This window comes from Cloeon dipterum, chromosome 3, assembly GCF_949628265.1.
Source record: "Cloeon dipterum chromosome 3, ieCloDipt1.1, whole genome shotgun sequence".
NCBI lineage: Eukaryota > Metazoa > Arthropoda > Insecta > Ephemeroptera > Baetidae > Cloeon > Cloeon dipterum.
In genome coordinates this window covers 5,615,982-5,626,993 of record NC_088788.1, presented here as the reverse complement: position 1 = coordinate 5,626,993, position 11,012 = coordinate 5,615,982, and the positions used below count along the sequence as shown (strand labels likewise).

At 35.8% G+C, this 11,012-nt stretch overlaps 1 protein-coding gene across 1 annotated transcript; it reads left to right on the top strand.

Moving 5' to 3' along the window:
- Nucleotides 1-1,271: 1,271 nt before the first annotated feature.
- Nucleotides 1,272-10,916, top strand: Prdm13 (PR/SET domain 13). The gene is made up of 4 exons (XM_065484471.1): nucleotides 1,272-1,803; nucleotides 9,312-9,561; nucleotides 10,045-10,408; nucleotides 10,682-10,916. Exons 1-4 carry the CDS (start codon nucleotides 1,672-1,674, stop codon nucleotides 10,914-10,916), a joined length of 981 nt encoding a protein of 326 aa, XP_065340543.1. The 5' UTR covers nucleotides 1,272-1,671.
- The last annotated feature ends 96 nt before the right edge of the window (nucleotides 10,917-11,012 follow it).

The following is an 11,012-nucleotide window of genomic DNA, read 5'->3' as shown; positions in this document are numbered from 1 at the left end:
TTTCCTCCGCCGACGAGAGGGGTGCAACGCACTGTTATCGCGATAATAGCTAATGAATCGATCCATCATACTCGCAAAAGACGTGTGTTTGCGGTTTTTATTTATTATTTGTTTCGATCCGATCTCTGCGGCTCGCGCAAATGCAGTAAATAATGCACCTCGCAGCAGGGATAAAAACGCAGTGCACTCACAATCAGCCCGGCGCTCTAATCTGCTCATCAGATTGTTGCAGACGCCCCCCGTGACCTAATCGAATAATGCTATTTAGTTTTTCTTGATTGCAAATTGATTATTGCGTAGAGCACTCCAGTGAAAGCTTACAACAATTATTAATCGAATGAAGGAAATTTTTAGTAATTTTTTAAAATTTAAAACTTAAAGAGGAAAACATCAGAGAGCTTATTATTCGTCAGGCACATCACCCGGAATATTTTAGGTTTTATTCTTATATATTATGTTTTATATACAATAAGCCATTAGTGTTTGAAGCGACCAACAGATGGCGCCACAGTATAATTTCGTAATAAATTTCATTTTAAGACATTTCCGTTGCGATTTCACGCTCAATCCTGCTACGCTGTGCATTCTTCACTTAATATGCTTTCTTTTGACGTGCTGAAAACCAAAATCAGTCCAGTTATTCGCCGTAGAAGCGCTGTAAAAGATTTTATGTTTCAAAAAATAGTGTTTCACGAATCTACGGCGATTGGCTTAGCCGATTTTAGTTTTCAGTGTCTCAAAAGAAAGCATATTAAATGAAGAATGCACAGTGGCTGGATTGAGTCGTAAATTGCAGTGGAAGTGTCATAAAATTAAATTTATTACAAAAATTATACGGTGGCGCCATCTGTTGGAGGCTTCGAACACTAACAAAGGGCTAATACGACTGGTGTAATCGACCTTTTGAAATAGTTTTTAATTTAGAATTTATTTTTCATAGCGATTTTTCACAATAGCAATTTTTATTTTTGCTTTTAACTCCACAACGAACGTAAGAAGAAAATATGTATAGAATAATACGAAGCTATTTTTTCACTCATTTTATCGTACACTCACTGATAAAGTGCCGAAAATGCTGAAGATTGTATTGTTTTAGACGTTTAAATATTTTAGTCAGGTTTAAATGTTGCATTTCATGAAATTAAAAAAAAATCAAATTATTCCCATCCATTCAAATATAATATTCAAGTTATATGATTCAGAGAAACAATTAAAAATTAATTAACAATTAAGAAATACAAGACGCAACCCTCTTGAAACTGCTTGCAAAATTAATAAAGAGAAGATCAGACATGGCATGCAGCTGTAATCAAAAAGGCAGAGTCCCCCCGCTAATAGGAAATTAAGTGCCGCTCGCTCGCCCTCGCATCCCCCTCTCCGCAGTAAAAAACCACCCCCCGAGGACACCTTTCAGTGCGGCTAATAGCGATTCGGCTGCACTTGTCATCCGCACAACACACAATAATAATAATACAAAATAATAAATCGCGCGCGGCGGCCGCGCACTTGCCCCTGCTGCCTCTGCGCCACGTGTGTTTTGGCCACCACCCCCTCGCTGGGTGCAGCCACCCCCTGGGCTGGGTGGAGCCGGGCCGCCGTTTAAAGGGCCGGACAGGGTGGCCGGACGTCGACTTGTCGCTCGCTCATCCAGCCGCCGAGAGCGAAAGAGAGATGAGCGCGTGGAACAGCATCCGCGACATGCAGCAGCACCACGGCCGCCTGCTCGCCCACTCCGCCATCCCCATGGACATCTTCTCCACCGACGTCGACGTCCACGAACTCAAGACACCCCTCGACAAAACCGTGAGTTTATTTTTAGATTTTTTATTTATCGATCGCAGAAAATTAATTTTGAATTGAGGTAGGCACTTTTTTTAATAAAATTTGCAACAAAAAAAAATACTTTTTGTTAGCCTGAATTATATTTATAAAAATTGGGATGTGCATTTTCCTAGGGTGTCGTTTTCTAATTAAGAGAAAATTTCCACCCAAGATTGCAAGATAATCAAACGGTGAAAATTAGGATAATCTGGCTAATAGGGAAATTAAACTCGTTATTTGAACGCCGTTGAATAGATCACGACGAGGGAATCGGAATAAAGTAAAAAATAATCATTTTCCAGAAATTAAGAAAAATCTGAAATTCAACCTTTCATTGCTCTTGATCAGCAAAGATTTATATTCAAACTTTCAAACTAACAACCGTAGAAAATGAATAATAATTGCTTCTCATCCATGAATTGAATTAATATTTGTGATAAGAATTAATAGTACTGTCCACTAGTTCAGTTTTATGTATAACAATTATTTTATCTTTGTGTTCAATAAAAGAGCGAGCAAAAAAAAGTAAAATCACCATAGAAAATACAGATTCTAATAATTTTTTATAAATGGAGTCACATAGATACTTTGCAAATAGTTTAAAATTTTAAACTAGAATTAAATGATAAAAAATTGTTGATTTTGTTAGGTAATCCCATTTTTCCTCTCACACAAACAAATTCTATTGCTTAAGCAAAGAAACATTTTTGTCAATGGAATATTAAACTTGAAATAGTTCGTTTCATGAGTTCAGTGTACACAGAATAATTAAAATTGTGTGAAAATGAATACTAAAAATATTTAAGTAGTTTTTGAATTCTAAATCGCATATAATTCTGTTAAAGACAAAAAATTAGCACTGCTAATTATTATAAAATCAGGTGCTAATAAAATTTAGAAGTGAGAAACGAACCCTGAGCAGGTAAAAATAAACGAGAACTTCAAGTCGGGTGTTCACTGTTGGAGGTTTTCTCAGAGGAAGGCTTAGATTCATTTCTGGCACCTAAATCTCGGATTAATTTTAGTTCAACTGGGACTATCAACAAATATCATACTGTGACATTTAAGTAAAAATTTAGCAGCGTCAAAAAGCCGAGCTTTGTTCCTGTGAAAACAGCGAATTTTTAATAACCACGTGCCATCATTGAAATTAATATGTCATCTATAGAATTATGAACGCTTATTGCAAGTTTTAATTTCCATTTTATTTGTTTCATCAGGGAAAAATTTGCACCGAATTTTGCAAAAACCTTCTCCGCTGTCGATAAGCACAAAAGAGAAACACGAGTGAATGAAAATGTGGCCACACCGGCGCTGGAATTTATCACTTTGATGTATGCAGCAAAAGTGAGGAAAAACAATGCTTCTTGGAATTGCTCAGCATATTACAGATTTTTTAAATTTTCACGCGTAGTGAATTCCAGTTTTCAATTTCTTCGTCTGAGTATTCAACGATTAATTAATAAACGGCGTGGATTTTATTATTTCGTTATAGATAAATAAATAAAATTATGTTACAAGACCTACAGTACAAAGCACCATTTCAATTTTTTAAAGCTGCTGGTGTTCAGAAGGATACGCAAATCCTGAATGTTTTTCTTTGTTGTTTTTTTCGATTTGGCGCAGCAAGGAAAATTTCTATGGTTATACTCAATATCTTGTCCAGCGATTGATAGTTTTCAGACATTCAAAGAACATTCTAGATTTTTATAATTTCATTAATACTAATTTTTTTTAAATCAATTGTGCATGTTAAGCAATACAAGATTTAAGAGGTCTCAATTAATAAATAAAATCACAAATTTTCTATTTTAGCTGTTTTATTCCTACGATTGTAGTCACATCTAAAATTTTACAGCAAGCGACTAATTTCTGTGCGTGTAGTTTTTAGTTGCTACTACGTATAGAAATATTAAAAACTAAAATATCAGCAAAATTTAGATTCGTGCCGGTTAAGAGATTTCATTATGCAGTTTGGTATTACAAAAATATTATGAACCTGAAAGAAAAACCTTTCAGTGGCCGGAATAAAAGTTTTTAGATTATGTAAATCCTTGAATTATACAATAAAATTGCTATCAAGGCTCTCTTCTTGCACACAAACATTCTAGCCGGTTTGTAAACGTGAAAACCTGGCAAAACGGGCAGCAAAACTGCAATGCCAGAGTTATGTTGATGTTTCCTGGTAGGAGGGTGTAAATCCCTCTAATTAAGACTATCATGTACGTGTTATTATGAAAGTGTTTATGTTCCCAATGTGTTTCTAGTCCTTCAAATGTTTCAAACCGATCCTGGCACATCAAACAATAAAATTTACCATGTCCAAACTGTTTGCGTGCTAATTCTGTATTACAGTTATTGTGGGAAAGAAGTCGCCCATTGTAAACATAAAATTTGCATCTCAGACATTCCCTAAATTCACGTACAAGTGAACCTGCAGGTACGAGAGTTTTTTTGATACCTGATCTAATGAATTTAGTCTTGTTTATGTGCAGCTCGGTCTCTCTGTGTTCCTCGATGTTAGGGTATTGTTTCTCACACATCACGCAAAAGCCGGCGAGTTCAGATGCAGATGACCGAATGGATGACCGAAGAGATGACCGAAGAGATGGCTGAAGAGATGACCGAAGAGATGACCGACGAGACTGAATAATTGACAGAACAGATGACAGAATAGATGACCGATCACTCTTCGGAACGTAACCAACGGCACCAATAATTAATAGTTGTGGGATGTGGATCGAGCCTGGTCCTAGGAAGCTTTTAGGAGCGACTGAAAAATAGTTTTCGATTTTGTTTCAAACCGTTCCAAACTTTTTGAAAGGGAATCACATACTTGTGGGAACCTCGTCCGCATGTTTTGCTTCACCTTCTTCTTTCAACTCCACATTTCGTTGTTTCTCTGACCGAATTTCGCTCTGTCCTTCACAACCTGATTCTTGTGATTCAATTGATAGGCTTTCTATCTCCTCAATGGGATTCGCTGACAACTCAACAGTAGAACTGTGAACAGCAAATAATGATTATGACTCTTTTTGTTTCGAAATTTTTTCAGTATAAATTATTTACCTGGGACAATCTATGTTGGAGCACAAAAGACTTCTAGGGCCCATAAAGGAACAACCACATGTATCACACCGTCGCATCGTGGAATTTTTTCGTTGACTGAAAATTGAAAGGTATTAGAAGAATAATGGATTTTAAAATACCTTAAACTCAAGTATAATATTGTACAGTGAATTTTAGAACACGAAAATTACCTGCTACTGCTATTGAAGTTTTCTCAGGAGAGTGATGAGCTATACCCTTCTTTTGCTCTGTCTGGAGTTTATCTGGCAGCTTGGCTGTAGAAAAGCTCGGCTGTTAAATTTTTTGGGGAATTCCTTGTATTAAAGCCACTCGCAACTTCTTAAATATCTCTTGAATGTTGGATACAATCCGACAAATTCGTGCATGTGCGGATAAAGAAAAATATAGAGCAAAATGCAGACGTGTTTCTCGAGTAATCAGCATTTTTTAAATAATAGAGTACTGCAAAGGAACGTTTTCCAAGGCGCATTTTAGATGCTATAAAGAAAGCAGTTTAGGCGATTTATAAATGCGTGGTTCGTACTCATTAGATGTTGCTGCAACGATATTGGCAATTAAGAAAGAAAAAATTTGACCATCTAATAATATTTTGAGTCTTGAATAAAAAAAAATATATTTTGTGTATGATTTGGATTTTTGTGGGACTATTCAAAACACGATCGACAATGAATCTTAAATTTTGATTCAAATTAATCAATCGTTTTCACCCCGAGACAGATGACTAAAACGCAAAAGCCAATGTGTTTGAAGTCTAATTTTAGAGCATTTTTAAAAATTTCCTGCGTAGTGAGAATTCCACTTCTTAACTTTTACGTCTGAGTATTCAATGATTACCGTGGATATTATGCAAAGAGTGTACTTCTCAGCTGACAGAAATTTCACTGTAGATAAATAAATATTATTCCGTTACAAAACCTACATTACAAAGCACCATTTAAATTTTTTGAAGCTGCTTCCTCGATAACCGTTTAATATTAGACAAAAGAGTGTCATCAGTCATCAGTTTTAAAGCTGCTGGTGTTCAGAAGGATATTTTTTTCATTGTTGTTTTTTTCGATTTTTGGAGCAGCAAGGAAAATGTTTATGGTCATACTCAATACATAACTTGTCCAACGATTAACAGTTTCCAGATATTCCAAGAACATTCTAGATTTGTATATTTTCATTAATACTAAAATTTTTTAAATCAATTGTGCATGTTAAGCAATACAAGATTTAAGAGGTCTCAATCAATAAATCAAATCACAACTTTTCTATTTTTAGTTATTTTATTCCTACGATTTTAGTCACATCTAAAATTTTACAGCTAGCGACTAATTTCTGCACGTGTAGTAAATCCATTAATTATGCAATAAAACTTCATTCAAGGCTCTCTTCTTGAACACAAACATTCTAGCCGGTTTGTAAACGTGAAAACCTGGCAAAACGGGCAGCAAAACTGCAATGCCAGAGTTATGTCGATGTTTCCAGGTATGAGGGTGTAAAGCCCTCTAATTAACACTATGCTGTATGAGTTATTATGAAAGTGGTCATATTTCCAATGTTTTTCTAGCCCTTCAAATGTTTCAAACCGATCCTGGCACATCAAACAATAAAATTCACCATTTCCAAACTGTTTGCATGCTAATTCTGTGTTACAGTTATTGTGGGAAAGAAGTCGCGAAGTGTAAACATAAAATTCGCAGCTACGACATTTCCTAAATTCACATTCAAGTGAACTTGCAGGTACGAGAGTTTTATTGATGCCTGATCTGATGATTTTAGTCTTGTTTATGTGCAGCTCGGTCTCTCTGTGTGTCTCAATGTCAGGGTATAGTTTCTCACACATGACGCAAAAGCCGCTTTTGCTGTCGATTTTAGATGCAGACGGATTAGCCTCTTGAGCATTAGCAACTGGTCTTGGGATTTCTGATCTTTGGAATCTTCCAGGGGCGTCTGAAAAATAGTTTTCGAAATTTTTTCAAGCCGTATTTCAAACTTTTCGAAACTTTTATACCTGAGAATCTCGGAACATCTCCTCCGACCACATGCCTCATTGCTGCACCTCTTTCTTTCAATTCCATATTTCGTTGTTGCTCTGACCCCTCTGACCGAATTTCGCACAGTTCTTCATCACCTGATTCTTGTGATTCAAGCACTAGGTTTCCTGATATCTCCTCAAGAGGATTCGATAGCCACACAGAACTGTGAATAGCAAATGATTATGATTATATTTGTTTCAAAATTTTCAACATGAATCATTTATACTTGATGCAATTTATGTTGGAGCACAAAAAACTTGTTGGGCTAATAAAGGAAGAACCACATACACACCGTCGCATCGTGGAATCTTTTCGTTGACTGAAAATTGAAAGGTATTAAAAGAATAATGGATTTTAAAATAGCTTGAACTTTTGCTCTGTCTGGAGTTTATCTGGCAGCTTGGCTCGCCTGGTAATTTTTTGGGGATTTTTGGTGTTCCAGCCAGTCGGAACTTCTTAAATATCCCAGCAAGAAATTTAGGATATCCAAAAGGTATCAAGAAGATATTAAAAAGGTCAAGATCGCGTAGTTTCTTTAATTACTAGGGTAAAACCATGAAAGAGACTGGTAGACAAGTTACATTATTATTTAAGCTGGTACTTTTGACGATACAGCAAAATTTAAATCGGGTTAATTAATTATTGATTATATTTCCCCTTGATATTGACTCAATTAAGAACACTATTGAAATAACCGAATCACAATCAGGAACTGAATATTAAATGAATTAAACTTTACAAAATTGAAATTGAAAAGAGGAATTAATAAGCCCAGTTAACTATTAGTTTCTCGTCACTCACTCTGCCAATTAAAGAAGAATATCTGCGGACGTCTCCCACACTAGCTCGTTGTAACGCGTGGAAAATTAACTGTTAAGTAACGCGAGTGTCATTTGGTCCACGGTTATATAGCTGGGGTTTCGCCCATTGGGAAACATGGCTGAGTGTTATCGAACAAAAATATCCTCTATTGAAAATATTATTGATTCAAAGGACGTTAAGGACTTACGAGAATAAATTATATGTTTTGTTCCTCAATGAGATAACTTTGTATTTAAAATAATATAATTCTAGAGTGTTTGACAATTTAATTGTAATCACTTGTGGTTCAATTAGGAATCAGTTATTGTTAAGCGAAAAATATAATTGAAAATAAAGTCGTTTTAAATTTCTACTGTTGTTGGTACCATAAGGGATCCACAGAAATCAGTGTGTTAGGTGATTTATAAATGCGTGGTTTTATATACTTAAAATTGCATTATTTGTGCTCATTCGATGTTCCTGCAACGATATTGGCAATTAAGAAAGAAAAAACTAGACCATCTAATAATGTTTTGAGTATTAAATATTTAAAAAAATATATTTTGTATGAATTGGATTTTTATGGGATTATTCAAAACACGATCGATAAAAAATCAGTCTTAAATTTTGATTCAAATTAAGCAATCGTTTTCACCCCGAGAGAGATGACTAAAACGCAGAAGCCAAGAAGGAAAATCTCTTTCGTTCTGCTCGCGTTAGAACCTCTCATTCAATTTTTCGCTTTCAATGGGAGAAATTTCAATCTTCAAACACTTATATCTCGGCTGTTTAAATTTAATATTATGAAAAGTATTAAGTCAATAATTATTATTAATTATCCGCCCTCTAAAACTAAAAACAGTTTGTGTGTTCATTTGACAGTACAGTCTCTAATTTGAAATTATATTTTACTTAAAAACAAGGAGCTTCATTAAAAAGTGACACAATCATACCGTTGATTATATCTCGATAAGAGGAATTTAAATTGAATATCAAAGCGTGGTCAGGCACTGAAAACTACAAAATATTATCATCAAAAACCAAATTTTTCCGCTAGAAAAGGTCCTCAATTGAATTTAGCGCTGCTTATAAATGCATTCGGTTAGTTTTATTGTGGTTAAAATCTCATTAAACTCGGATAGTAGATTTTAATTCCTTGAAGAAAGAGAAAATAATAATATTTATATTAAATTAAGTAAAAAAGATTTGGTTTAAAAAAAAACTCATTTTACTTAGTTTCTCTGTAAAGTGATTTTTTACCTTTAAACCGTTTTTTAATTCATTCAAGTTAATTTCTGATAATTTTTTTCTATTAAAAATTTAGAAATAATAATTACCATTTATACAAAAAACTTCCAAATATAAGAAATCAAATTAAATAGATATAATGTTAATTTTTTCATAGCGAAATATCAGAAGTTATAATGACGGTCTTTTGTTAATAATTATCTTATTTTAGATACAACTCTGTATTATTTTTAATTTGAAGGGAATATATTTAGATAAATTGTAATTTGTAATCTACAGACAACTGAAATAAAATACAAAAATTAACATTCCATAAAATTTGTGTTGCAGATTTTCGTGAAGTTGAGCGGCTCAGGTCGATTCGAGCCTGCGGACGCGACGAAGGGGTGGATCCGAGCGGCGCGGCTCGCCCCCGACTGCCACATGGGAAACGTGCGCATCCAACGGGGCCGGCGCAAGGGCTGCGTCGCGCTCAGGGCCGTGCGGCCCATCTCCGCCGGCGACGAACTGCAGCTCTGGTTTTCAGAGGAGCTGCTCGCCGCCCTCCGCATCCCCTACCTCAATCCGGCAAACATTCAAGGTAACAATACGATAATTATTTTTTTTAAAAATGTTTTTAAACGTATATTTGCGCCATGGAGCAAAAAATAGGATTTATTTAATTAATTTAAATTAGTACATATTATGGAAAAATTATGATATTTTAACATTTTTCTGGGTGTTTCTTTTCAGGGGGAGGTTTTTTCATATTTCTTCACTACACCGAATTTAAGCACATTAAAATTCCATACGCGCATCAGAAAAGTTTGGCTTGAAATTCGAGTGAAAAATATTCTAATTAATTTCATTCCTAAAAAAATAAAAAATAATTAGATTGGCTTTAATTAAAAATAAATTTATACAAATTAATCTTTTCAATTATGTTTTGAAGACCTTTTGACTACTTTGATAGAGCTTCCTGACATTAAAAAAATTTATTTCGATGATAAAAAATTATTTTTGCAAATAATATTTTGCATATTTCCTTTTTAAATCTACAAAAACTTTGAAATCCTCATTTTAGGTGAGTGTCGTTACGTGTGTCACCGGTGTAGCAGTCAATTCGAGGCGCCGAACCCGCTGAAGGTGCACCTGGCGCTGAACTGCGGCGCCGACGGGCGCGAGGAGGCGCTTTGGTCACGATTAGTGGCGTCGCTCTCGTGTCCGGCAGTGGCGACGGACGCGTTTCCGTCGGCCTTCACTCCCTGGCCGCGGCCAGCGGCGCCGCCACCGCCCTCCACCCTGCGACTCGTGCCGGCCGACCTGTCCGCGCACCACGCACGCATGGAGACGCTCGTGTCCAGCCTCGGCAAATCCAAGAAGGGACACGTCTGCCTCTACTGCGGAAAAATCTACTCGAGGAAGTACGGACTCAAAATTCACATTAGGTAAATAAATTTGATAATTTAAAATTATTTATTATTTAGCCTAAAATAAGGAAAAATAATTTTTTATGGATGCCAAAACTTAAAATTAAGGTATCCAATAAAAATACTATTTTCCGTTACACTTTTAAGCATTCAAATAATTTTTCCACTGTCTTTAATTTATAAAATTTCATTTTAAAAAGAAGTTTCGGCCTCGTTTTGACAGAAAAAGTATTCATAAAAATGCTAATTGAACATTTTTTCGTAATGTAAATTATCTTTGATATTTTTTAGGACGCACACGGGGTATAAGCCTTTGAGCTGCAAGTTCTGCCTGCGTCCCTTTGGTGACCCTAGCAACCTGAACAAGCACGTGCGGCTGCACGCGGAGGGCGAGACGCCATACAAATGCGACGAGTGCGGGAAGGTGCTGGTGCGGCGGCGTGACCTGGAGCGCCACCTCAAGGCCAGGCACACTGGCAGCCCCCAGCAGACGCTCTGTGGCGCCGACACAGACGAGTCCTTGTAAAAAAGTCATAACATAGTTCTTAAAAATAGGGAATTTTGTACATACAAGAGTGATCAATAGAAATTAATAAAACTAATATATTCATTTTAAATATTT

What these genes read in the sequence shown, in the direction of transcription:
- Prdm13 (XM_065484471.1), top strand. Translation starts at nt 1,672, where the DNA reads ATGAGCGCGTGGAACAGCATCCGCGACATGCAGCAGCACCACGGCCGC. An exon ending in AGACACCCCTCGACAAAACC is followed by an intron (nt 1,804 to 9,311) that starts GTGAGTTTATTT and finishes TTTGTGTTGCAG; the next exon opens with ATTTTCGTGAAGTTGAGCGG. An exon ending in CAATCCGGCAAACATTCAAG is followed by an intron (nt 9,562 to 10,044) that starts GTAACAATACGA and finishes TCCTCATTTTAG; the next exon opens with GTGAGTGTCGTTACGTGTGT.